Below are 26,468 nucleotides of genomic sequence, written 5' to 3' on the forward strand. Positions count from 1 at the left end.
TTTTCTTTTATGGGTCGTGCTTTTCTGCTTTCTGACTTTAATTGAGTATTTTATATGATTCTACTTTTTCCCCTCTCTTAGCATATAAATTATGCTTTTCTTTTACCTTTCTTTTTCTAGTGGTTTCCCTAGAGTTTGCAGTATACATTTATAACTAATTCAAGTCCACTTTCAAATAGCACTCTACCACTCAATGGGTAATGCAAGCACCTTATAACAAAGTATTCCCTGTTCCTCCTTTGTATCCCTTATGACATTGCTGCCATTCATTAATTTCATTTACCATAAGCAATAATCACTATATGTATTGTTATTATTCTTTTGAACAAACTGTTATCTGAGAGATAGATTAAGAGTAAGAGAAATAAAAGGTTTTATTTTCCTTCATTTATTACTTCGCTAGTACTCTTCCTTACCTAATGTAGATCCAAGTTTCAGAACTAAATAATGTTCCTTTTCCCTAAAGAACTTATTTATTTATTTTAATGTTTGTTTATTTTTGAGATAGAGAGACAGATTGTGAGTAGGGGAGGGGCAGAGAGAGAGGGAGACACAGAATCTGAAGCAGACTCCAGGGTCTGAGTTGTCAGCACAGAGCCTGATGTGGGGCTCGAATCCATGAACTGTGAGATCATGACCTGAACTGAAGTCGGTGGCTTAATCCACTGAGCCACCCAGGTGCCCCTGAAGAACTTCTAACATTTCTGTAAGGCAGGTCTGCTAGTGACAAATTCCCCCAATTTTTAAAAATGGGCTTCATTTAGTGATTCATAATTTGGGTAGCAATCCCATCTAGCAAGTAGATGGGGGATCGCAGATTCCCTCAATTTGTTTTTGTCAGAAAAAGTATTTCTTCTTTGCTTTGTTTTTTTTAACGTTTATTTATTTTTGAGACAGAGAGAGACAGAGCATGAATGGGGGAGGGTCAGAGAGAGGGAGACACAGAATCTGAAACAGGCTCCAGGCTCTGAGCCATCAGCACAGAGCCTGACGCGGGGCTCGAACTCACAGACCGCGAAATCATGACCTGAGCTGAAGTCGGCCATTTAACCGACTGAACCACCCAGGCACCCCTCTTCTTTGCTTCTGAAAAATAAGTTTTCAGGATACAAATTTTTTAAGTTGGTGATTTCTTCCTTTTAACATTTTAAATATTTCACTTCATTATTTCTGCTTCTATGGTTTTTGAAGAGAAGTCTAATGTAATGTTTATCTTTGTTCTTCAGTAGGTAATTTTTTTTCTCAAGCTTCTTTCAAGATTTTATTCTTTGTTTTTGAATTTGTGCCATTTGAATATTGTATGACTAAGGGTAGATTTTTTTTTCTGGTGTTTATCTTGCTTGATGTTCTCTGAGCTTCCTGGATCTGTATTTAGATGTCTGTCATTGGTTTTAGGAAATTCTCAGTCACTATTGCTTCAGATATGTCTTCTGTTACTTTTTCTTTTTTTTTTCTCCTCTTTCTTCTTCTGGTATTCCCATTGTGCACATTTTTTAGATGTTCCACGGTTCTTGGATATTCGTTTCTGGCTTTTCATTCTTTTTTCTCTTTGGATTTCAATTTTGGAAGTTTCTATGGACATTTCCTCAAGCTCATTGATTCTTTCCTTGGTTATACCCAGTCTACTGAAAAGCCCACCAAAGATGCTCTTCATTTCTATTACGGCGTGTTTGATTTCCAGAATTTCCTTGTGATTCTTTCTTAGAGTTTCCATCTCTCTGTTTACATTACCTGTAGTTTACTTTTTACCAAGTATATATGATATAGCAACATATATCAAAAGCACACCTTGGTATATTTTCATACTTTTTATTGTGTAACCTGTACCCAAATTAAGAGACAGAGCAGTAGCAACAACAAGCCTTTTCATGCTTCCTGCTGGTCACTACTTGCATCTCCAAAAGTTGCCCTTATCTGACCTCTAAACACAGAGATTAGTTTAATCTTTTTTTGTATTTTATGTAAGTGGGATCATGAAGTTATATATTCTCATGTGGCTGTCTTCATTTGTTCCCCATCATGTTGGCAAGATTCCTCCATATTGTTGTATATAGATCCTTATTACTCTATAGTCTGTATTGTATTACATTGTGTGAATACACAAGTTTTTTTTTTTTAATTTATTACGTGTGTGTGTGTGTGTGTGTGTGTGTGTGTGCATGCATTCGTTTACTCTACTGCTGATAGGCACCTGGGCATTTCTAGGTTGGAACTATTTCAAATAGTGTTGCTATAAATATTCTACTACCTGTATTTTGGTAGCCATATGTATACATTTCTTTTGGCTATGTTCTAAGAGTAGAGTTGCTTCGTCACAGGATATTCATGTGTTGGTTTTAGTACACACTGTTAAATGGTTTCCCAAAGTGGTGGGAGGAGTTTACACACTCAGAGCAGTGTATGAGAGTTCGGGTTGCTCCATATCTCATCTATACTTGATATTCCCTTCTTTTTTTTTAATTTTAGCCTTCTTGTATTGGTAGAGGTCTCTTGTTGTGGTTTAATATCCATTGATCTCGTGACTGATGAAGTTGAGCACCTTTTTTATGTGTTTATGTCGTGACTGATGAAATTGAGCACCTTTTTTATGTGTTTATGTATGTACCGGCCATTTGAATATGTTCTTTTGTAATATATTTGTTCACATCTGTTGCTCATTTTCAATTACATTGTCTGTCTTTTCCATACTGATTTGTAGGCATTCTTTATATATCAGGATGCGACTCCTTTATTAGAGATAGACAGGTATTTAGAAATCCTTGTTTATACCAAAGTCACAGAGCTGTTTTTCTCAAAAACCTTTATTGTGCTGAATATATTTTTCCACAGCATCTGAAATAAATTATAAACTCTTGCATTTTTAGGGGCACCTGGGTGGCGCAGTCGGTTAAGCGTCCGACTTCAGCCAGGTCACGATCTCGCAGTCCGTGGGTTCGAGCCCCGCGTCGGCTCTGGGCTGATGGCTCAGAGCCTGGAGCCTGTTTCCGATTCTGTGTCTCCCTCTCTCTCTGCCCCTCCCCCGTTCATGCTCTGTCTCTCTCTGTCCCAAAAATAAATAAAACATTGAAAAAAATTAAAAAAAAATAAACTCTTGCATTTTTATTTCCTCTCCCTGCTCTCTACTCCTCTTATTTTTTTTTTTTAATCTTTTAACGTTTATTTCTTTTTGAGAGAGGTAGAGAGCAAGTAGGGGGAAGGGCAGAGAAAGACAGACAGAATCCGAAGCAGGGTCCAGGCTTGAGCTGTCAGTGCAAAGCCTGATGCAGGGCTCGAACCCATGGACTGTGAGATCGTGACCTGAGCCGAAGTCGGATGCTCAACTGACTTAGCCACCCAGGTGCCCCATATACTTCCCCTTACTTTAGATTGTATTGTCATGGTAATAATAGCAAAGAGTAGCCTCATGAGTTGTTTTTTCTATCTAGAGAGGTCAAGAATGATTGAGACACTGATTAATTGGAGCCTCGAGTAAGAATAATCAAACTGACCTTGGCACAGAAGTCGGGCCACAGGCTCCCCTCTGTCTTAGTATTACTGTCACATTTTCCTGCTGCCAAATTTTTAAGAGATCTGGGTAAACATATTGGCACACCTTCTCTCTCAGTGTATCCATTTAATCATATCTATAGCCTGAATAGTTTTATTAGAAGTAATTTCTGGAAGATAAATTATTTTTCTCAACTTTTCAGGTTACTTTAAATGAATGTAAATCTTCTTCCTATTTCCTCGGCTTATTATTTTGTAGCCCCTTAATTGTCTTCTACGTTTGCAAAGAGATTTTCAATTAGTTTTATTAGTGTCTTAAGTAGCTCAAAAGAGTTTCTAGTCCAGAAAAGAGGATGCCAATCCAGAGAGCCGCGGATCTGTGCACCACCTCACGCTTCTGATTTAGAAGAGCTAGACTGGGGTCCTGGCTTTCTTACTCATGCTCTGCTCGCTGAATCTTACCACTCTCCATCTAAAATTTGAAGGCAAAGCCACTTACACATACGTTTAAAAAAATTTTGGTGAACCTGAATATACGTCAAGGCAGTATATATAAAGTCAAGTATAACCTTAGGTATGTAATTCAGTGAAATGTTGTATGTGTTTATACCCATGGAACCCCCTCCCAGATCAAAATACAGAACCTTCCTAGAACCCGGATGGCTTACCCTCAAGATAAGCACAATTCCGACTTGTATCACCATAGATCAGTTTTGAATGGCCCCCAATTTTATATATGTTTAATCATAGCATCGGGTTTATTTTGCTGAACATTGTGCCTGAGAGATTTGCCCATGGTTCTGCAGGTAGACATAGCTTGAAAACAAATTATAGGGGCACCTGGGTGGCGCAGTCGGCTAAGCGTCCGACTTCAGCCAGGTCACGATCTTGCGGTCCGTGGGTTCGAGCCCCGCATCAGCCTCTGGGCTGATGGCTCGGAGCCTGGAGCCTGTTTCTGATTCTGTGTCTCCCTCTCTCTCTGCCCCTCCCCCGTTCATGCTCTGTCTCTCTCTGTCCCAAAAATAAATAAACGTTGAAAAAAAAATTAAAAAAAAAAAGAAAAAAAAAAGAAAACAAATTATATGTACTTTAACAATAGAAAAGTAATTTTTTTTCAATCTTTTGTTTATGATTCTTTCCTCTTAAACTGTCACATTCTCTATTCTGATTAGAAGTTTAGAGCAAAGATAAGTAAGAGTGAACACCCTTTGTTGATATTCCAATGTGGTAGAATTGATAGAGCCTTGATTTAGCACATTAGAGTACCGTGGAGCATGGTGGGAGCCAAAAAGACTAAAAAGTCACTCTCCCCTCCTATAATTAGTTTTTAAAGCTCAGAGGGCTATTTGGTGCATGAATGAATATAGAATCGAGTGCCCTTTGCATTGAATAAAGGTTATATTCCCTTCATTACTAAATGAGGCCCTTTCCTATTCTTGTATTTTAACCAAAAAATAAAGTGCGTTATTTCCAGGTTTAACTTTGAACAGAGGGGGGAAAAATAGGTCAAGCCAGGGCTTTAATAGAAAAAGGAAAAATAGCAAATATCCCTTTGTTCCCAAAGAAGCTGAAAGCAGGCTCTCTAGCCTATTGTCTTTGCACCTGTCATATATATGTATATATTTATCCTTTTGGGATCAATGAATATCTACTAATAAAAGCAGTCCCACTTCCTGGAGATGTAATTAACCAAAGAGGTAAGGTGTTGGGACAAGTAACAGGGGTGAGGAGGGATTGTCTAGGATTGTAGCAGGCCGTATGTATTAGAAAGACTGTCCCCCAAAACCTCTAACCCCCATGTCACTCAGGGACCCTGGATTTCAAAAAGAAGAATCCTTTCTCGAGAGGTAGGTTTGAAAATCCTTAAGTAGATAAATGTGTTTGGCGAGACCAGGACCAGAGTTTTCAGGTGATAGAAGTCAAAGAATATGGAAAGCCTACGAATTAGTCTTGAAGTATAGCAGGCAGAAAGACGAATGATAGAAGATTGTACAATCGGTTCCAACAGTCACAACAATCAGAGTTGACAGTGCCCGGAACCGTACAGCAACGTTGTGAGTTTTCAGGTAAGTTATTCCCATTCAGATGAGAAGACTGAGGTGTAGAGAAATTAAGTCACTTCCCCCAGATTTACAGAGCTACCAAGCAACAGAACTAAAATTTGAGCCCAGGCGGTCTACTCTCAGAGCTACCGCCCTACAAACCACCAGCCTAAAAATATACCAGGAGTTTACAGTTTGGGACATTCGAATTATTCCTTCATTTTCATTGATCATTATAATCTCGACTGATTTGCTAGTCATTATATGCTAATGTCAGACATTTATCATATAGGTGCTTTTACTCTAGATTTAGTTTGCAATTAGTATTCACTATATGACATTGTTATGAATTCTCTGAGTTTTATTGTTTGTCATCAAAGAGAAGAAAAAACAAAAAGAATCATTGTTGAAAGAAGAGGACACAGAGGGGATGAAAATACAAAAATGATATAAAAGAAATTATGTAGGTTCAGATAGAGTGTGATGCAGACCTAAGTAGGGAAGAGAGACTAAGGATATTTTAGCTATTTTTAGTTACTGAGTTTTTTAAAAGATAAACTTTTCATGTTATCTGGAGAATCAAGTGAGTGCTGTGTTCATTAAGGGTGCTTTTTGTTGTTTTATGAAATTTGGAACTCGGTGTGATTAAAGAACAGCAAAAGATTATTTTCAAAGAGCAAGACCATTCCTGACATTTTATTTGGCGTGAGTTCCACATTGGATGGTTAAGGAAGAAAGGAGCCAGAGCGAAAGCAGAAAGGAGGTTTGCATATTCACCTGCCTTCTGTGAGACCCTAGTAGTACATCACAGATCCTCAATAAATGTGGAATGCGTGAAGCTGAATTTAAAAATAGGAAGAATCCCCCACTCTTCGAATGAAACGAATACAATGTAAAGAATGGTGAGCCGGTATCTTCATTGGGAGAAAATGCCTTCTGTGGCCCCTGTAAAGGTTGCCCACGCAGGAATATGTTCCTTTTAGAAGCTCACTAGTTTCCAGTCTCCGCATGGCCATTAATTAGTGTGTTTCACTTTGCTTTTGCCTTCGGTAGGTCTTTATACCTCTTTGGTTTCTTCAGCCCGCTCAGATTAGACAGAGAGGCAGAAATCTAGTAGGTTTAGGAATATGTTTAGATGAAACATGGTATGAGTAAAGTAGAGCATAAATAACTTTCGTAACAATTCCACTCGGAAATTTAAAAGGTTCTCAAGACAAGCGTAAGCAACAGCTGTTAAAAGGTTCCCAGTAGCTACAGCTACTGAAGAATCTTCAGATGAATTGAAGGAACAAGTAAAAAAATCTAGTGCAGGAAAAATAGACTAGCTAGCTTGAACAAGACGTTCATTAGAATGGAGACACTTATTCCACTATCTCTGCAGGCTTAATATGACTTTAAAAATATAATTATAAGAGGAAAGATGAATCAGAAAATATGAATATATTAACTAAGTACAGGGGCAGAAAATGCTTTGCTAAAATGTTTTTTTCCCCTCATTTAAACAAGATGAAGGTCATAGATGGATGTAGGGCATTGCCAGGCAAGAATGGATGAGAAGCAGACTTAAATCTCAAAATTAAACAAGAAAGACAGGTAATTAACTGGAGACTCAGCTACAAAACATATCAATTAATGTTCAGGACGATTGCATTAGGCACTTTGTTATTATATTTTAATGATATCACTCTTGTTAGCATAAGATCAGCAGTAAATGGAAAAACACTTAAAATCTCCCCTATATATATTCCATAAATGCTAACCTATTTAGACAATTATTTGAGGATTATAATTATTCATTAGTGTTATTTAAAAGTCACTAATAGAGCATCTTCTACATTGTGTTTTTTGTAGAGTTTCAGATCATAGAATTATTTAACTTTTTAAACTTAGATTTTACTTCATTTAACACCATTCTCCTCTCTCACTTAGAATCTTAATCAAAGAACAAATAATCTCCCTGATTTAATCCCACGCAGCCCTTCAGAAAGAGGCTGAGAATGATGTTCTGTGCCATTGTGGAGGGAAGGATATCTGTTACCTAGCCTGGGGTAGGAACCGGAAGAGGTGTGCCTAAGACACCGGCCAGCAGTGAGCTGGTCTAAAACCACCGCTGAAAAGTCCTGCTCTTGTCGTTCCCCAGCTCTGTGCTGCAGGCTGATGTCCCTGCCAGTTGATTGAGGACCACTCACCTTCTCACCCGCATGCATCCTTTTCTCCCTACTGAACTGTCTCTGGTTCTCAGCCTACGGTGCTCATTCCTACCTGTGTGTCTTTCCATGTGCATTACTCTTCCTGGAATGCCCTCTGCCTATCCCACCCCTGCCTGCTGTACTCCCATCCTGTTCGGCTTGCAAGACACACAGCTCAGGTATCAGCTGACACTCCAGCATTTCCCTCTGGGCACCCTTTCCCCCTCTGCGCCCGTTTTCCTTCTGGGTAAGGAGCTCCCAGTCTGGGGCGGCGGCGGGGGGCGGGGGAGTAGTTAAATAAGCAATTTGTAGTGTGGGGAGTCCTGCTAGAGGTAAAGATATGTGTAAAAATATAAAAGACCAGTGGAAACATTGAAAATAATAATAGAACTGCATCAGGAACGGGGAGTGGTATAATTGAAGGAGGGAAGAAGGGTGGTCAGAATCAAAATGTGGAAAATTACTACATCAGCAAGTAGCAGTTCCCATTGGTTATGTAGAGAGGTGGATATGACGACTGGAAGAAATAGGAACAGAAATTGTTTGTTTTTTTAAGCTGTAGGTGCTTTTTTTAGGGTCACAGGACTAAGGATGAGTAGGAGTAGGACAGGGGAATCGTTGCTCAGCATTATAGATTATTTAACTACAAGTAATTGTTACTTAGTTTTAATTTTTTATTTGACTAAAAAAAAAATCCACATATCCTCAAACCCTGTTACTGTTGACTGCCAGTTTACTAATCTGAACACATTGCCATTCCAACATTTTTTTATCCCTGAAAAATATCTTTTTTAATTTTTTTATTTTTATTTTTTTTATGTTTATTCATTTTTGAAAGACAGAGACAGAGCACAAGCAGGGGTGGGGCGGAGAGAGAGGGGGACACAGAATCCGAAGGAGGCTCCAGGCTCCGAGCTGTCAGCACAGAGCCCAACGTGGGGCTCGAACTCACGAACCGGGAGATCATGATCTGAGCCGAAGTCGGACGTTCAACCGACTGAGCCAGCCAGGCGCCCCATCCCTGAAAAATATCTTAATCTTAAACCAGCTTCACTTTTCTGCCAATTTTATGCAAAGCATTTACTCTTCTCTGCATTACCTCACTTTGCGTGAGGCATTCCCATCTCTTTCTTTGTCTTCCTCCTAAAACCCCTGAGCCCCCAATCATTCATCAGTTCCTTCCCCTTCTCTGTTCCAAGAAAGCTACCTTGAAGACGGGCCACCTAATTGCTTAGTTTGGGAGTCATTGCCTTTGCTTGAGATCAGTTGTTTCCTGTCTCCGCTCAGCGTAGATTTAGATTATGCAAAGGAAATTGTATGGCAATTTGAGAAATAACCAGAATGATCAATGAACTGGAATATTTCGGTGAGGAAGTTCAATGGTACATGAATTTTGATTTCTCAATCTGTAATCATTCTTGGTAGTTAAAAAACCAAAGTATATGTTCAACTTATAATTACTGGTTATTTTAATCCTATATTTGATCATCTGTTTTGAAGCTTAATAAATGTTCTTAATGGAAAACTAAACTGCATACCTCAGAAGTCCTAGCACCTGTAGGAAAACCTTGTGCCTCATTGTTTATATTCAGTGTTGTTTGACAACACCCTACAAAGAAAACTTAGTAGCCAGGCTTATTTGAGTAGCTTGGCTAAAGAAGGAGACATTCTTGTTCCAAGCTAACAGAGCGCTTCAATGCAATTTTATTCCAAGTGGATTCTATATCAGAACACTGAGCAGGTGCTATCAGCCTGAAAATAATGTGCTGTTCACAATTAGCTCTTTGCTTGTTAGAACCCGTATTAATTTCCATGGAATTTTTCACTCTCCCTACCCACTGTTACATCAGTGTACTCGTCTCCTTGGGTCTAACAAGGGGGTACAGAATGTGGGGAAACCCTGGAGACTCAGCTTTGGGTTCATCCTCACTCTGCCCCTAATTCTCTGTGTCTTTAACCAGCTTCCCTCACTTCTCTGCACCTCTGTCCTTCCTTTCTAAATGACAGTCCTCTCTAAATGACTCTGCAGCTCTGTCCCTCCTCTCTAGAACTTACAGGCCGGAGAGTGAGTGAGCAGGTGTGTGTGTGTGTGTGTACATACACTACATTAGGTCATGTTGAATGTTCAGGAGAATCATATTTTCATACTGTGAATTTATATTTTAGAGTAGATGGAGCCCTCTGTGTAATCAGTACGCCTAGTGCATTCTGTCCATTTTGTAGAATTCTTAGCATAATTTTACTATTTTTTAGGTACTCAGGGTTCTAGTTTTAGTATGTTTACATTTATGACATATTTTTTTGCAATTTTTTTGCAATGTTTTTTGCAATGTTTTTTGCAATGTTTTTTGCAAACATTCATCATTTTTTTTGCTATCTCTGAATCACAGCCTTTAATTATTAAGCTGATATTATAAGAAAATTCGGTCAATTCTTTTATGACTATTGTTTTCCAGAAAAAACGTTGTCATAAAAACAGAGGGTGCCTGAAAGTCTTTTGAAATCAAGTTCCTAGTCAAATTAGGATTCAACACTGATGTCAAAGGTTTAGGGTTAATGGCCAGAGTACTTAGCTAGTAACATTGGTCTAGAATTTGGGTATTGAATGTCAGACCTAGAATGAGTCGCACAGTGGTTGCTTAGTAAATGCTTGTTGAATGGAAGGATGTCTACACTCATGGACTACTTCATATACAAGTACTGGAGTGAAACAAGAGAAAGGATAGCATAGGAGTCTTAATGTAGGGGGTATGTATTAGCTCAGGCTGCCATAACAAAACACCGTAGATTGGTGGCTTAAACAACAGAATAGTTGTTTAACTAAATAGTCCCAGAAGCTGGAAAGTTCAAGATCAAGGTGTCAGCCAATTCAGAGCTCTCTTCCTGGCTCGCACAGGCCCGTTTTATTGCCATATCCTCACATGTCAGAGATAAAAAGAGAGATCTCTCTCATGTCTCTTCATATAAGGGTATTAACCCATCATAAGAGCTCTACTTTCATGACTTAATTACCTTCCAAGATCCCATCTCTAAATACAATCACTTCGGGGCTTAGGGCCTTACCAACGTGAATTTCGGGAGGCAGGGGGAATACATTTCATCCCATAGCAGAGTGAAAATACTTAACTGTTCACCTATATTCTGAGCTGCAGTTTTACATTAGCGATAGGAAATTAGCCAGAAATAAACAAGCCAGCTGTTTAATGTATAGAATATATTGTTAGTAATACAGGCAAAAGAATAAAATGCTGCTAGAGAAGAAAAATGAGAAATTAAACTATAATTATAGAAAAATTTAAAGAATTCTTGTTCATATGACTTAATGCAGTTCTGAGTCAAATAGAGTCAGAGGTTTGTTTTCTTGTGTCTTGTTTGTACATAATGAATTTCCATAGTGTACTGGGACTCATCACCCAGTCACTTACATTGACCTGTGATTACAATCTTGGCCTCTAATCAGAGAGAGACTCACTATTTGAACCCCAGTGTTTTGCTCCCAACCCAGCCTCTATAGGCTTTATCATGAAAAGGGTGATGGTGTCACGGCTCTCTTTTAGACAGGGAACCCTCATGGAGGTGAAACTGCCTTTAGCAGAATGGAGCCTTTGCCCCGCCATCACCTTGGTGGCTCTAAGCCATTTTTTTTGAGAAGAGACTTATCTGAGCATAAGTGTTTTTCTGTGCTCACCCTTAAGAACACAACACATAAACGACTCCAGAATTCTTATACAAGGACGGAAAGATGGACTGACAGAAGAAATTATGCATTTATGCCTGCGTGGATTAAACATGTCAAAACATAACTGGCTGTCATTCTGCATTTTCTCTCTCCAGATTTGAAATGAGAATGGCAAAGACAGTTCGCAACAGTTCTGATTGCTTTCGTAATATTGTTCAAGTTTTTAATTTGGCACGTTAAAGTGTCCTCATACATGTTATGTTATACCTTGTATTGAACCTTCGTTTTCAGAAACTCGGTGCACTGGCAAGAAACTTAAAAAGCCCTGTCAAGGGATCCAGCTAGGAAGTGATTCCTAGGAGATTGCTCTCCTAGAAACTGTTTTGGGCAGTGATTTTGAAAAGCGCCACAATTATCCATCTGTTTCTCACTTTTTTTGTTTTTCCTGAACTTAAACTTTTTTTTTTTACTGATAAATTCACAGAAAAGTTGAAATAACAGTCCAATGAATGCATGTATGCCTTGACTTAGATTTACTGACCGTTCACATCTCGCCATACCTACTCCATTCTCTCCGAAATAAATGCACATACTTCTCTCTTGCCAAACCAACAAAAGTAGGCTAAAGACATGGTGCCCTTTCACTCTTAGACACTTGAGCGTGCATCTCCCAAGGACAAGGGCACTCGCCTAACACATGCACATCATTACCACATATAGTCATTTTATGATGCGTGCATTAACAATTTACCACAACAAAGTTAGTGGCTTAAAACAACACATCCATTTTCTTACAGTTCTGTAGGCTAGAAGTCTAACACAGGTCTCAGTGGGCTAAAATCAGGATGTCAGCAGGGCAGCATTCCTTTCTGGACGTTCTAAAGGAGAATCCATTTCCTCGCCTTCTCCAGCGTTTAGAGGCCACCCTCATTTTTTGGTCTCCTTCCTCCTTCGTCAAAGGCAGCAACATGACACCTCTCTGACCTTCTTCCATCATCATGTCTCTCCCTGACCACAGCCAGAAAGGGTTCTCCACTTTTAAGGACTCCTGTGATTAGACTTGGTTTTACAAAATAGAAGAGAGCCTGTTCTGAGATTTGACAGATGTGTGTCTCCCCTGCTTCAGCACTACTTGAGAGTTGAGTGCTCAAGAAAGTCCAATTCCTTGATAAGAAGCAATTTTTGTGTGTCTTGAGGCAGCAAGACTGAGGGCTGTGGAATCCCTGGGCAAAGTGAAACCCTAAAGCTACTGTAACTTGTGAGGGGCAGTGTGGCTTATTATGGCCCTGATCAGTAAACTAAGAACAGAAACTGTTCACACTTTTGCTACAGTGTGCAAATGAACACATCTTCCTCTGTGTGTTTTAGTTTCCCTATAAAATGCTTCATAAATGTTCACCATCTTTGGGAAACCCAGTCAAGGAACACATTCATAGAGCCAGGCACAATTTAACACAGTATTTTTCAAACTCTGGGTTATGGCATATTAGCGGACTATGAAATTATTCTAGTGGGTTTTGATCCCACCACAGGATCTAAGACAGAGCCTGGGTAATGGTGGATTCCTCGTATGTATCTGCTAACAAATGGATGAGTCAATAATAAAAAGACAAATAACCCAATTAAAAAATGAACAAAGGATCACAATTGACATTTCTCTAAGGAAGATATACAGATGGTCAATAAACACATGAAAAGATGCTCAATATCATTAGCCATCAAGGAAATGCAAATCAAAACTACACTGAGATAAATGCTTCTTCACATACACTAAGATGACTGTAGTTTTTATTTTTTTTTTAATTTTTTTTTCAACGTTTATTTATTTTTGGGACAGAGAGAGACAGAGCATGAACGGGGGAGGGGCAGAGAGAGAGGGAGACACAGAATCAGAAACAGGCTCCAGGCTCCGAGCCATCAGCCCAGAGCCTGACGCGGGGCTCGAACCCACGGACCACGAGATCATGACCTGGCTGAAGTCGGACGCTTAACCGACTGCGCCACCCAGGCGCCCCTGACTGTAGTTTTTAAAAAGACAGATAATAACAACAGTTGGCAAGGGTGTCGAGAAATCAGAGCCCACATATACCGCTGGAAAATGGTGCCGCAATTTTGGAATACAATATGATATTTCCTTGAAAGGTTAAAGATAGTCACCATATGACCCACCAGTTGCACTCCCAGGTGTATATACCTAGAGAAATGAAAAACACACCCCCACACAAAGATGTATACATGAAAGCTTATAGCAGCAGTACTCACAATAGCCTAGAAGTGGAAACAACCCTAATGTCCATCAACTGATGAATGGATAAACAAAATGTGGCATATCCATACAATGGACTATTATCTGGTAATACAAGAAATGAACACAGATGAACCTTGAAAACATGGTAAGTAGAAGAAGTCAGTCACAAAAGACGACCTACCATATGATTCCTTTTACATGAATAGGAATCCTAGATGAAGTCCAAAATAGGGAAATCTATTGAGATAGAAAGTAGGGTAGTGCTTACTTGGGGCTGGAGGGTCGGGGTTGGGAATTAAGCATAAAGTCTCATGGGTACAGACAGCGTTTGTTTTTGAGGTAATGAAAATGTTCCACATCGTGGTATGGTTGCGCAACTGTGATGGACTGAAAGCTATTGAACTGCTCATGTTGACTGGGTAAATTTTACAACATAGGAAATATATTCCAGGAAAGCCACTCTTTTTAAAAATGTCCATGTCTGAGCCCCACCCGTGACCAATTAGATCAGAATTTTTGCACATGGAGTTTGGCATGGGGAATTTTGTTTATGCTTTACTAGTTAAGCTTTTAAGGTATAGCCAGAGTGAGGACCACTGGTTTATGCTACCCGCCGAAATCCCTCTCAGTGCCAGAATATCAGAAATCCATGAGTCCAGTGTTTGGTTCCTGTCTCAGTGAGCAAGCAGATTTAAAGAAACAAGAGAAAGAGCTGGTGGTGAAACCCCCACCCCCGCCCCCAAGATGGTCATGATTAATTTTTCCTGACTGATATCCAGGAGTAGAAACCCAGAAACTACAATTTCCCTGCGACCAGGAAAAAAAAAAAAAAAAGTAACAATAAATTAATGCTCTTCTAAGTCCCAAGCAGGACCCAGGAGCAGAAAAGTTGCTGATATTTTAAATATTCACCTTGATTGTGGAGAAGGCCCCTCCCGGACTCCTTCCCAGTTCTGTCTCTGAACAGGTTTGTGGACTTCTCAGCCCCATCTAGCCAGGCCAGAGCATTGCAAGTTTTTACAAGGCAGAGGAACGGTAGGCAAAGAAAGCCAACGACAAAAATCCTTGATTGTGATTATTGATGGAGACAAATTTCTGAAGAAGAGCAATTACTTATTAAATGTGAAAAATAGCTACTCACGTGAGAGTGTGTGATGAAACGAACATGCATGCAAAACCATTGAAGGGGAGACTTAGTGATGAGTTTTAGCATTTTCTAGGAGGAAAAAAATAATAATGTAATCAGGATAACTGGGCTGTTTTATTCTTATTTATGAGGGTTTAGCCAAGATCATCTTAGAAAAACAGTTTTTGAAAACCCGATTAAAGAACCCATCAGAATGGTACTACCCGCATTATTTTTGACACAGACAAATTAAGTTTTAAAAGGGTTGAAGATTGAGCAGTTGTAAAAAGCAGAAGTGATAAATGGATGTGTCATTGTCACATCTCAATAGAATCAGTCGGTATTATTAGGAATCGAGGTAGATGACCTGACCTTTTTATAACCTTCATCGGTTTAGGCTCTGACAGATAAGGGCTAAGTGATCTCCTACAGGTCACCTTAACCAATCTCAGTTTCTCTGCCTACACAACAGAACTAATTAATTCCCAAGCCAAATAATTGACTCCATCGCCAGTAGCATTGAATATGGTAAGACATCATTATTGGGTCTTATGTAAGTCAAGGTCTAATGTGGAAAACAGAAACCATGTCAACTATTTACCTCCAGGAGAATTTATTGCAGGGAATTGGTTATACATTTTAAGGAGGATGTATCAAACAGGGACATTACAATAACCCAACGGCAAGAAGCCACGATCTCCCTTTAGCCAGAATGCCAAAGGAGAGAGGCATTTACCAGAACACAGAGGCACCCAAAGTAAGTTGGGGCCTGGTAGGATCTGGAGCCAGGAAGGAGATGCATCTGTTGCCAGAGACATCGCCCAAAGGCAAGAGGGAGGGGGATGAGTGCCCTGCCTTCGCCTTGCCTTTGGCCGTCAACATCCCCGACCTAGGGCCTCCCATTGTCAGAACCCAGCTGGGAACCTGGAAAACAGCCTACAAGGGTCAGCCCCTGCCTGCCCCCCACCCCCAGTATAGATCAGAGAAGGGAAAGGTGAGGAATAGATCTTAGGGTAAACAGGCCTGGGACTTGTTACTCTGTATCCTTGTTACCTTTATGCCAGTAGCTTAGAACTTCTTCCTTCTGCTTCATCCAGGCTGCTATTCATCCTATTAAGGCATTCCTTCCGCCTCTCCCCCAACAAGGGAGAGTCTGTCTCATCACTCAGTGTGTTAATCTCAAGTCTAGGATTTCCGGCGTCCTCCCTGGTCAAGTCAGATGTGACTTCTCATATCTGGTGACCTCTGAATGAAACTGGAATGTTGATCACTACCAGTTCCTCATATAAAACGAGTGGGGAAGATGCCACCTCACACCCATTAGGACGGCTGTTATTTAAAAATTAATTAAAAATTTTAAAACCAGAAAATAACACATTTTGGCAAGTATATGGAGAAATTAGAACCCCCTGTGCATTGCTGGTAGGAATGTAAAATGGTACAGCCACTGTGGAAGGCATTTTGGTAGTCCCTGAAAAAGCTAAACGCAGAATCACCCTATGATCCAGCCGTCCAGCAATAAAGTTACTGTTTAATGGGAATAGTTTCTGTTTGGGATGATGGAAAAGTTCTGGAAAGAGATAGCGATGATGGCACGTGGTGAGTGTACTTAATGCCATTGAACCGTATACTTAAAAATGGTTAAATGGTCAGCTTCATGTTATGTATATTTTACTGTAAATAAAATGTAGTAGGGGGAGTGGAAAACAAAAAGAAACCATTGGCTGATATATGTGTAAATATGCAGGCTGCCACAGCCCCTGTAACTGGTCAGAAGCAGCAGATGATATTGATGACTTCCTTTTTCTAACCACCCATTCCATGGTGCCCTCGCCCTCTGCCAGCACCTCAGGTGGTCAGGGTCCTCCACCTGGATGTGTTGAATAGAGCCTTTGTTCCTGAGAGACCTGAGTTCTTAGCAGCTCTGCCTTATTAGGCTGCCCTGGTTTTTCCACTAATTTCACCATGGACATGGAAACACTCAGATGGAGCCCAGTGAATCTGACGTAGTCCTGCCCGCCCTGATTGTGCAGAAGCAACACATGTCCCCCTCTTGGCAATCGAGGCCCGTCATTCCAGGCATCAAAGTAACGCCTCTCTGCCTGCGGGCTCAGTAGTGAGAAGCCCAGAAAACCACATGACGGTCTCTGCTACCAATTTAATGTGGTCACTGTTGTATCCTCTGGTGGAGACCTTCCTTCCTGAACACCTGAAAAGTGGCCTAGTGCCACGTGGGGGGGGGGGGGGGGGTGAGGCAAGAGTAGACCCTCCATAAGAGAGGAGAGCCCATTGCTACTTTTATTCCTTAGTCCCCAGACCCATATTTTCTTGTCATTGGGGGGAAAAATACTCTATGTGGGTCTCTGAGTCGGGCCCTCAGCACTCCAGCCTTAGAGGTGTTGCCTTCCAGCTGAACCATAGCTGAATCCTACATAGGCCAACCCTTCCATCAGGCCAGTTCCCCCCACCCCACCCCACCCCCGCCACCCCCCGGGGGATTGGGTATGCAACAAGGCGGGAATTCTGGGAGCATCAGCTCTGCCTTACTTCTTTTGCTGCAAAATGAGTTTCTTGGCCAAAATGAGTTTCTTGGTCGAACAGGATTAACAGGATTGTTGAGGAAGACCTTGAGGAAAGCAGTACTTCTGGAAACCTTTCAGACAGGGGAAGCAGTTCAACACGTCGTCGAGGGGCTGTTACAGCGCGGGGGCACAACACTGCCCCTTCGAAGGTACAAGAAGTCTGCGTGAGTCTGGTTCGCTATATGAGCCAGTCCTGGTTCCTCCCTGCCCTGTCCTGGATCAGAGAGGAGTGCACTCTCACAGGGTTTCCCTGACTCCTGGGGCAGTTCTCACACGGCAGGGGTGAAGCCGCGGTGGGAGACTGGGGGAGATTTGCTGGGAGAGCAAGCAGTGAGTCTGAGTATACAATGTCATGTGATCAAACATAGCCCAGATCTGCAGGTCAATCATGTTGAAACTATTTGCAGTGTTTCTTTCAGAAATGCATTTAGTCTGCTGAAAATGCAGATTTTTTTTTTTTTTTTTTTTTTTTTTTTTTTGCCTTGCTAAGATTTCAGCGGATAACAGAACTATTTAAAGACTAAACGGAGACAATTTTCAGCATCTCCGGCAAAATTCTCTTAAATGAATTCTTGTCAGATAGACCTCCTTAAAGATTATAATTGTGTGGTAAAATTAAATTAAACAGGTTTTACACTCTTGGCAAAATCTCCTAAATGAATTCTTGTCAGATCAAGCTTTTAAAGATTATAATTGTGTGCTAAAATTAAGCTTAACAGGCTCGACACTTCTGTGGTTTTCATGGGCTCCTACGCGAGCGTGTTGGCCTACTGATGATGAAGGTGGCGCCTCACACGGGCCCCGGTACCTAAAACACACAGCTTTGAGTTCTGATTCCTGTTCCCGGCTCTGACAAATGGTCTGTGGGCAATTAGCGGGTGCCTGTTACTTCTGAATTTCTGTTACTTCACCTTCTCAAGGTAATGATTGTTCTGTTGCCGTTTGACTCAAATATACGTCATGTGCTCCTTAATTAATGTGCTTACACAGCAAGCAGGAGAGGAAGAGTGAGTAGAAATTTGGATCTGGAAATATTGGCCCAGATGCTGGGTGGTAGGCATTCTGGCAATGAGACCCTCTGCGGTGGACAGTGACTCATCTTGAGCAAACCTGGAGCCACAGCCCGCACCAGCCTTCAGACCAGCCGACCGGTCATTGTCTCCCAGTTTGGCTAAAATGACTATAGTATCCATGTCTTCCAATTTTCCGTGCTAAAATTCTTGATACGGCCCTTTGAAAGATTTTCTCATTCATTTGTGGTAGGGTTACCAACTTCGGTGTGTTTTTTTGTTTTGTTTTTTTGGGTTTGTTGGTTTTCATGTTTATTTTTGAGAGAGAAAGACAGAGCCTGAGCGGGGGAGGAGCGGAGAGAGGAGGACACAGAATCTGAAGCAGGCTCCAGGCTCCGAGCTGTCAGCACAGAGCCCGACGCGGGGCTCGAACCCACCAGCTGTGAGATCATGACCTGAGCCAAAGTCGGACACTTAACCGTTCAACCGACTGAGCCACCCAGGCGCCCCTCCCAGGTTTTGTTTTTAACTAAAAAGTATACATGTTCTCTGGAGAAAATATGGAAAATACAGAGACGCACAAAGCATGATCTTGTTACACAGTGCACATCTTGGTATGTAGATATCCAGTCCAGTCTTTTTTAGTTCATATAGATACATAATCATTTTCTTTTTTAATATCATAGAGTTTTATAACAGCTTGTTTTACTCGGCTGCAGATCATGGTTAAAAATAAGCCAGAGGAAACGTTTTTCTGTGGTAGCAAGTATTTTTTACTATATAATTTCTAATGACTGCATAGCTTTCCACAGTGTGGATATACCATAATTTATTTAATAAATTAGAGGGTTTAGAAAAAGATCCACAGTCGAGCAACTAAAGCCATCCCCTAAGGTTATTGTAACACATAAAAACCATCCACCAAGCTCTTTGACACCCACAAATCCTCGAAGGAATGATTTCTTGTGTGAAATAGTTTTAGCTGTCAATCATTTATCCTCAATGTCATGGTTTCTGTGCTCTCTCCAGGTTGTTAGGGGGTGATTATGGATTCCTGTCAAATGAGATGTCTACTATGTATTCAACATGAGGCAGTTTGTGTTTTCCTCAGTCTGTTGCTCTCCCGTCGGAGGAGGTTAAGCAAATCCGAGTGAGCCAAAGGGAAATGGGATAGGCATCCAGTGCTGGAAGGTGCACCACAGACATGCCCAGGGCCCAGAGAGCCCCACCCAAGCAGATTAGACTTCCACATAAATACATTTGTCTTGATTGTCACATTGCACCCAGGGTTACACCTACATGCATGAAAATGCCTCCGAGCCTGATTTTCAAAGCTGTTTGCCTCCCCTGTTGCTTTTTAACCACCCAGCTCAGAGGCATTTTTTTGTGTTGTATCTATCAAAGATGATTAAGGGGCTGGGAGAGTTGATACGTAAGGACAGATTAAGAAAACTAAATATTTACAACTTGACTGAGTGACAGCCACAGGGAAGATATTATAACTGTCTGCTGGGCTCAAAGCAAGGAGGAGACATTGTTTTGCCTTTCCCTGTAACTTGATTTTAGGGATATCTAAATTCAGAAAAGTTCTCTGAGCGTGACATCATGTATGCTAATCAGATCATTGTGTCAGTTAGAAATTGCGTTTCGTTGCGGGTAGCAGAAACTTGGAATAGCGGTGGCTTAAGCAAATAGGGTTTCGCTGTCCCTCCCGTAACTTGAAGCCCAGAAGTGCATTGTCTCCGGCCGTATCGCAGCTCCGTGGTGACCCTGGGGCACGCACACCGCCCACCTGGGCCTCTATCATTCTGAGCATTGTTTTCATACTCATACTCACCTGATGTTCGAAGAAGCACGACTGCATTCCAGAAAGGGAGAAGGCAAAAGAGGCCCCGGCCAGCTAAGACGCTTCAAAGAGCTTTCCTGGAAGCCCAGCTCCTGATTTCGGTTTAGAGCTACATCTGCCACAAGGGCGGGGAAATTGAGGGGCGTTTTTGTTTTGTTTTGTTTTGTTTTGTTTTTAAGTCGCATACGTTGCTGACCCCAACAATACCAGGGTCCTTTTACTAAGAAGGCATATGGGGTAATGGATACTGGCTCGGCAACCAGGGGCTTCTGTCACAGTAATTTACCTCTTGGAGATTCTGGGAAGTCTGGACTGTGAGACACAGTGATATTCGCTGTGATGTTACAAGGCCCCACTTGTAAAACGAGCCCTTGAGATCTAATTTACTTACTTCTGATCACTCACCTATTTCAATTCATTCATCGTAGCGCACCCTGGGTTGGCACTAAATAAACCAGCCATCCCAACAGGCCAGAGTGATAGAACTACAACTTGTTACCTTTCACCAAGTTCCATGCACTTACCATCACCTGAATGATTTGTTTCAAAATACTGCAAGACAAGGAGAGGGGCGCCTGGGTGGCTCAGCTGGTTGAGCATCCGACTCTTTGGGTTTTTTTTTTTTTTTTTTTTAAGTTTATTTATTTATTTTCAGAGAGAGAACAAATCCAGGCTCTGCATTATCAGCATGGAACCCGACCTGGGGCCTCGAACTCACAAGCCATGAGATCGTGACCCGAGCTGAAATCAAGGGTCAGATGCTTAACCTACGAAACCACCGAGGCATCCATCTCTTGATTTCTGCTCGGGCCATGATCACGGGGTCGTGGGATCGAGCCCCACGTCAGGCTCCACGCTGAGCACTGAGCCTCCTTAAGATTCTCCCCACCCCTGACCCTCGCTTTCTCATGTGCGTGGGCACAAGCTCCCTCAATCTCTCTCTCCAAAACAAAACAAACAAAAATACTCCAAGGCAGATGGGGAGTGGATGAGGATAGATGAACTAAGACTTACCATGAGTTGCTAATAATTGAAGCTGAGCATTGGCTACACGGGGGGTTATTGTACGCTTCTCTCTGCGTGTGTAATTACTGAAATTTTCCCAGTAAAGACTTTTTAAATCCCCTCTATTTTTACGTTACTTCCTATGAGGACACCACTACCGCCCCTAGCTAACGGTGCTCGGAGAAGCGAAGGCGATTCACACGGTGAATGACAGACTGAGAATTCAGCCCCAGATGTGTCTTTGGTCTGACTTTGAAGCCTGGACTGCAACTCTTTGTGCTCAAAGAACATGTGCTTCCCAGACAAGGGCCTGAAACGAGTTAGAAACGCAAACTTTTGGGTCCCACCCCAAGACCTTTTTACATGACCTCTGCGTAAAGGCTCGTACGCACGCTCCGAGGTTCCTGGGCTGGCTACGTGTTGCCTCTGGGACCACAGCTTACCCGACTCGGCCAATTATGACTTCCTTAAAAAATGCGCGAAACATTCAAAAATGTTCGAAACTCTCCGTTGAAACAAAAAGCCTAATGGCGAGTCACTACTTGGCAGCGTAAACCTTCTTTATGAAGCATTTAATTCACAGCAGGGGTTTTTCTCAACGTGGAGCGTCTGCTCTAGTGCTGGGCCCTACGGGCCTATGTGTCAATTAAGCATCCTTCTGACTGTATGTCAGCTGCTACTAATCACTGCCTGCTGGACACTTCATTCGGTTTGTTCTACTTAAATAAACCCTTTGCTCCTGCTCACTTAAGGTGTTCGGAGGTTTCAAAAGCCTTGGGACTTACAGAAAACTCTCCAGGTGCCTGTTCCAACCTCCACCAGCTGCAACTCTGCTTACTCACCTGCGTGGAACTTGCCCTAAAAGACCAGATTTTTCTCCCTAGCGTCCTCGGTCGTCTTCTGTCACATCAGCCCTCTGTCTTTTTGAAAGAAAGGGCACTGTGGGAATTAGACTGAGTCCCAGCTCTGCCCCTTGTGTGTTATTTGGGCAAAACGGTTCACCTCTGGGCCTCCGTTTCTGCACATGTGCAAGGGCAGTGCTGTATGGTCTTCAGGGGCCCCTCTGCCCCCTCCTTCTGTGAGCCCACAGAATTTGGGTTTTCAGCACCCCCGCCACCACCAAACTGTCATGAGGACACAGATTTGTGCGAAGACCACCTGACTCTGTTTCTCCAGTCAGAGGATCCAGCATTGGTTTTTACTGGTTTCTCTTTTCGAACAACACATAGCTTAATGCTTTGTAGTTCATTCGCTTCAGATCCCTTTTAGAACAAGTAAACGAGTGAATGAACGAGGCCTGTCCATCTGAACTATAATCTGCTCTCTTAAGGGGCTGGACCCTCTTTGCTTTTGAACATTCGAAAACATTTTCTAGCCGATTAACTTGGTGGTTTTATGTATTACAATACCCTTCAACCGTGTACATTTTTAATGTTGTTCAGCAACATCCATAACAGAAGAGGCAAGGACATACCCACAAGAGAGCAGCCATCAAAGCCATCCCCAGCGACCATCACCGTCTAGGTCAAGTCCATGCCGGTTCCTGCTGAAGGCATAAGCGTCAGGGGAACTTCATTCTTCTAAGAACCATCTTTCTCCAATTAGAGTAATTTTAAGCAGGTATACGGTAGTTTGCTAAACTTATAGGAAAGATAGCATGCTATGAAATAGCGACTATAACAAATAACACAGTGCTAGACATGCCTTAAAAAGTACTGCCCACCCCCTCTCTTTTCTGTGCTGTGTGTGAAGTATGTTTCTGATTTGTTTTTCAGGGCAGCCTTTGGTAAGGAGTCAGAAGTTCTCATTGGGAACCTGGGTGACAAATTAATCCCTCCGCAAGACATCCTCCGTGATGTCAGTGACCTCAAAGCTTTGGCCAACATGCATGAAAGCCTGGAATGGTTAGCAGGTCGAACAAAGTCAGCTTTCTCCAATCTTTCTACATCCCAGAGTAAGTATCTATCATGGCGGCTGTTTTGGGGACAGCAGAGGAACTAGACTGAGTAGTTTCATTGGAAATGTGAGTGCGTGTACATGTCCCCATATGAGGGAAGGCCAGGTTGTCAGAAGGTCTGTGCTAGATCCGTGCAAGAATTCTGCTTGGGCTGTGCCTTACGTCCTTTAGAAGAACCACAAAGGACGTAATCTCGGCTTTCCTGTGTGAGACGTGGAAGGCCAAAAAAGGTTCGTGTTCACACAGCCTGATGTTAAACCTTTGAAACATAAAATCGTGTAAAAACACACCATTGTGTCTCAGGAACAGAAAGCAATACCTTTGCCCTCCTCGCAATAACTTCTCAAGGATGGAAACAGTATCTCAGAGCTGAGCACACAGCTGATGTTTTCATTTTAATGAAAAAGTGTCTAACAAGAGAATGATAGAAGTGACGAAGATGCTAGGAAATAAAAAAATGGAAAAAACAGTTATTCCCGAAAAGAGATGGATGAGAGATAACTTAACCATAGGATTCAAGGAAAGGAACGTATAGGATATGAAATAAAAACAGGAAACTTTTTTCCATTGAGGACCATTGACTCTGAGAGACATCATTTGAAAACTTTAAGGCCCATAAACTTTATTCAATCACTATAAAATAAGTATTTTTTAAATTTAAAAATTTTTTTAAGTTTATCTTTTTTAGTGTTCATCTATTTTTGAGAGAGAGAGAGAATGAGCAGGGGAGGAGCAGAGAGAGAGGGGGACAGAGGATCTGAAGCAGGCTCTACACTGGCAGCAGAGAGCCTGACATGAGGCTCAGACTCACAAACCATGAGATCATGATCTGAGCCAAAGTCAGGTGCTTAAATTACTGAGCCACCCAGGCACCGCTTATTTATTTATTTTGAAAGAGAGAGGGAGAGAGAGAGAAAGGAAGAGGTAGGGCAGAGAGAGAGAGGGAGAGAGAGAATCCCAGGCAGGCTCTGCACTGTCAGCACAGAGCCAGACACGGGGCTCAAACCCACAAAGTGTGAGATCATGACCTGAGCTGAGTCAAGAGTCAGACGCTTAACCAGCTGAGCCACCCAGGCACCCCAATGAATCCTTTTTTTTAAGGCATTCGTTCAGAAGTATGTGTTAGGCAGTTAAAAGAAAAGCAAAGAAAAAATGATAGGAAGAAGGAATAAAGGCACTGAGAGATTTGAGTGCATAAATAAACAACAGAAAAAAGTAACATAACAGCAATAACATGAAAGAAACGATCGGCTTTGAACTTAATATTAGAGTTAATGTTAGGAGATAATTAGAAAGAAAATACTTGCATTGTTTGGACTAAACTTCAGTGTAAGTTATTATCATCGTCTTTTGAAAAGTCATTATTTGATTAACCACGGTTTCCAGCCTAGAGATGGGAAGAGGTATGGCTGAAACTCACAGGGGTAAATTCTCCCCTGCCATATGGACCCAGAGGGTCTCGGAGTCCCTTGAATGCTCACTGCTTAACTGGTCTCATGCTGATTGTGTAGCTATCCTGAGGGTCAGTAGCAGGTGGGGAAAATGGACAGAAGGAAGGGGCTTTGAGCAAGATTATAAACTCTGCTTTAGAAATCCTCTTGAAATACTACTTTTTATTTATACTTTTATTTTTATACTTTTTATTATTTAGCATTACTTTTTCTCTGAGGATAAAATTATACGTATTTATTCTCAGAATCTAGAAGAATTGGATAGTTTGGGCACAGTGTTGGGCCTGCGCAGATCTGTAGATATCCTTGAAAGGCCCTCAACTTGCTAATCCTGTCATTATCAGGCAATCTGTTACAAGCAGTTGTCTAAATTATCCGTTTTATCTCCCAGTCCCACCCCACTCCACCACAAAGAAAAGTCAGAGCTAATTGCCCTTTTGATAATTGCCAAATAAACAGTCCCCTAAAGGGACCCCGTGCTTCTTTTCCCGGTTTTTCCTTTGACCCTTACAAATGCCGGACTGGTTGGGTTGGCTTATTAGTGATGATTGGAAGGGGTCCTCTCGCTTGGTGGGCCATCAGCGTCTAATGTTTAATAATGCAGTCGCTTATTTCAGTGGCTCAGCATTCCAGATTTCTGTTCTGTCCATTTTAAAAGGGTTTTTACACAGCAAGACAGTACATAACCTCTACAACAAGCCACTGCCGGGCTAACCTGGCATCATCTGTTTTCAAAAAGAGAAAGATGTTCTCTGAGTTACGCTCAACTTTGTAATTGCACAATTTAGCTGTTGCCTTCATGTCACTGAGAGTCCCTAGTACACTTGATGTCTAATTCTTGCCTTTAATCATCTCTGTTATTCTGACAAAGATCTCTTCGACCACACCCATTAATACTTTGTCTCCTGTGCTCAGTTCCATTTTATAATAGAAGTTATACTCTCTCGGTTCCTTTCACGGTGATTATTCCACCCAGTGAGTGATTTAAGTGACTGTCAGCATTTTGATGATCGGTACAAAACCCAAGTGAACTATAATCACTACTTATGTTGTCTTTGCTAAAACAAAGCACCAAGCAAACCTGGTTTATTCTGCTAACAACGAGCCTAGCTCACCCACACTCGTCTGTTCTTTGAATTCCCAGGAGAGGTGCCCTTTGATGTTTATAATTTGAGCAATGCAGGGAATTCTCTGATAATGGGTTACTTTGATTGCCCCATGTCAGTGTGACTCTAGAAAGGGAATAAGGGACAGGTCTTTATTATTCTTTTGAAAAGTGAACTAAATGATCACCTCAACAAAAGCATTTCCAAATCCAGAGATTGGATAACATGAAGGGAATGCCAGCCTTTTATCTAGCACTCATGGATCCTCAGCAGGATGGGAAGAAATCCAGAAAAGATTGTAGGTTTATTTCTTGTTCTGCATCCTGTTCATCGTTTGGTATGGTAAATACCAGGCTTCAGTATAATGCGGAAGCTATTAATGTGAGGGAGTAGAGCAAGTTGGCAGAGAATTATTTTCATAGTAGAATATTTGTCCAGACAGTACAGCAGGACTCTCACCCTCCCGAAACATCCCACGTCATACAGAAGAGAGTATAGTGGGTGCTGGGGCGGCTCAGTCGGTTGAGCATCTGACTCTTGGTTTTAGCTCAGGTCATGATCCCAGGGTCCTGGGATCAAGCCCCATGTTGGGCTCCATGATGAGTGTGTTGCCCACTTGGGATTCATTCTCTCTCTCTCTCTCTCTCTCTCTCTCTCTCTCTCTCTCTCTCCCCTCCTCCCCCTCCCCTTCTGCCCCTCTCCCTGCTCATGCTCTCTCTCTCTCTCAAATAAATAAAATTT

The 26,468-nt window shown here is 41.7% G+C and overlaps 1 protein-coding gene across 1 annotated transcript in view; it reads left to right on the forward strand.

Moving 5' to 3' along the window:
- EXOC4 (exocyst complex component 4) overlaps positions 1–26,468 on the forward strand; it is a 750,068-nt gene that overhangs the window by 608,456 nt on the left and 115,144 nt on the right. The window contains exon 14 of the mRNA XM_003983067.5: positions 22,989–23,167. Within this exon, the coding sequence (XP_003983116.1) occupies positions 22,989–23,167 (179 nt within the window). The remainder of the gene's footprint in view (positions 1–22,988; positions 23,168–26,468) is intronic.

This window comes from Felis catus, chromosome A2, assembly GCF_018350175.1.
Source record: "Felis catus isolate Fca126 chromosome A2, F.catus_Fca126_mat1.0, whole genome shotgun sequence".
Lineage (NCBI taxonomy): Eukaryota > Metazoa > Chordata > Mammalia > Carnivora > Felidae > Felis > Felis catus.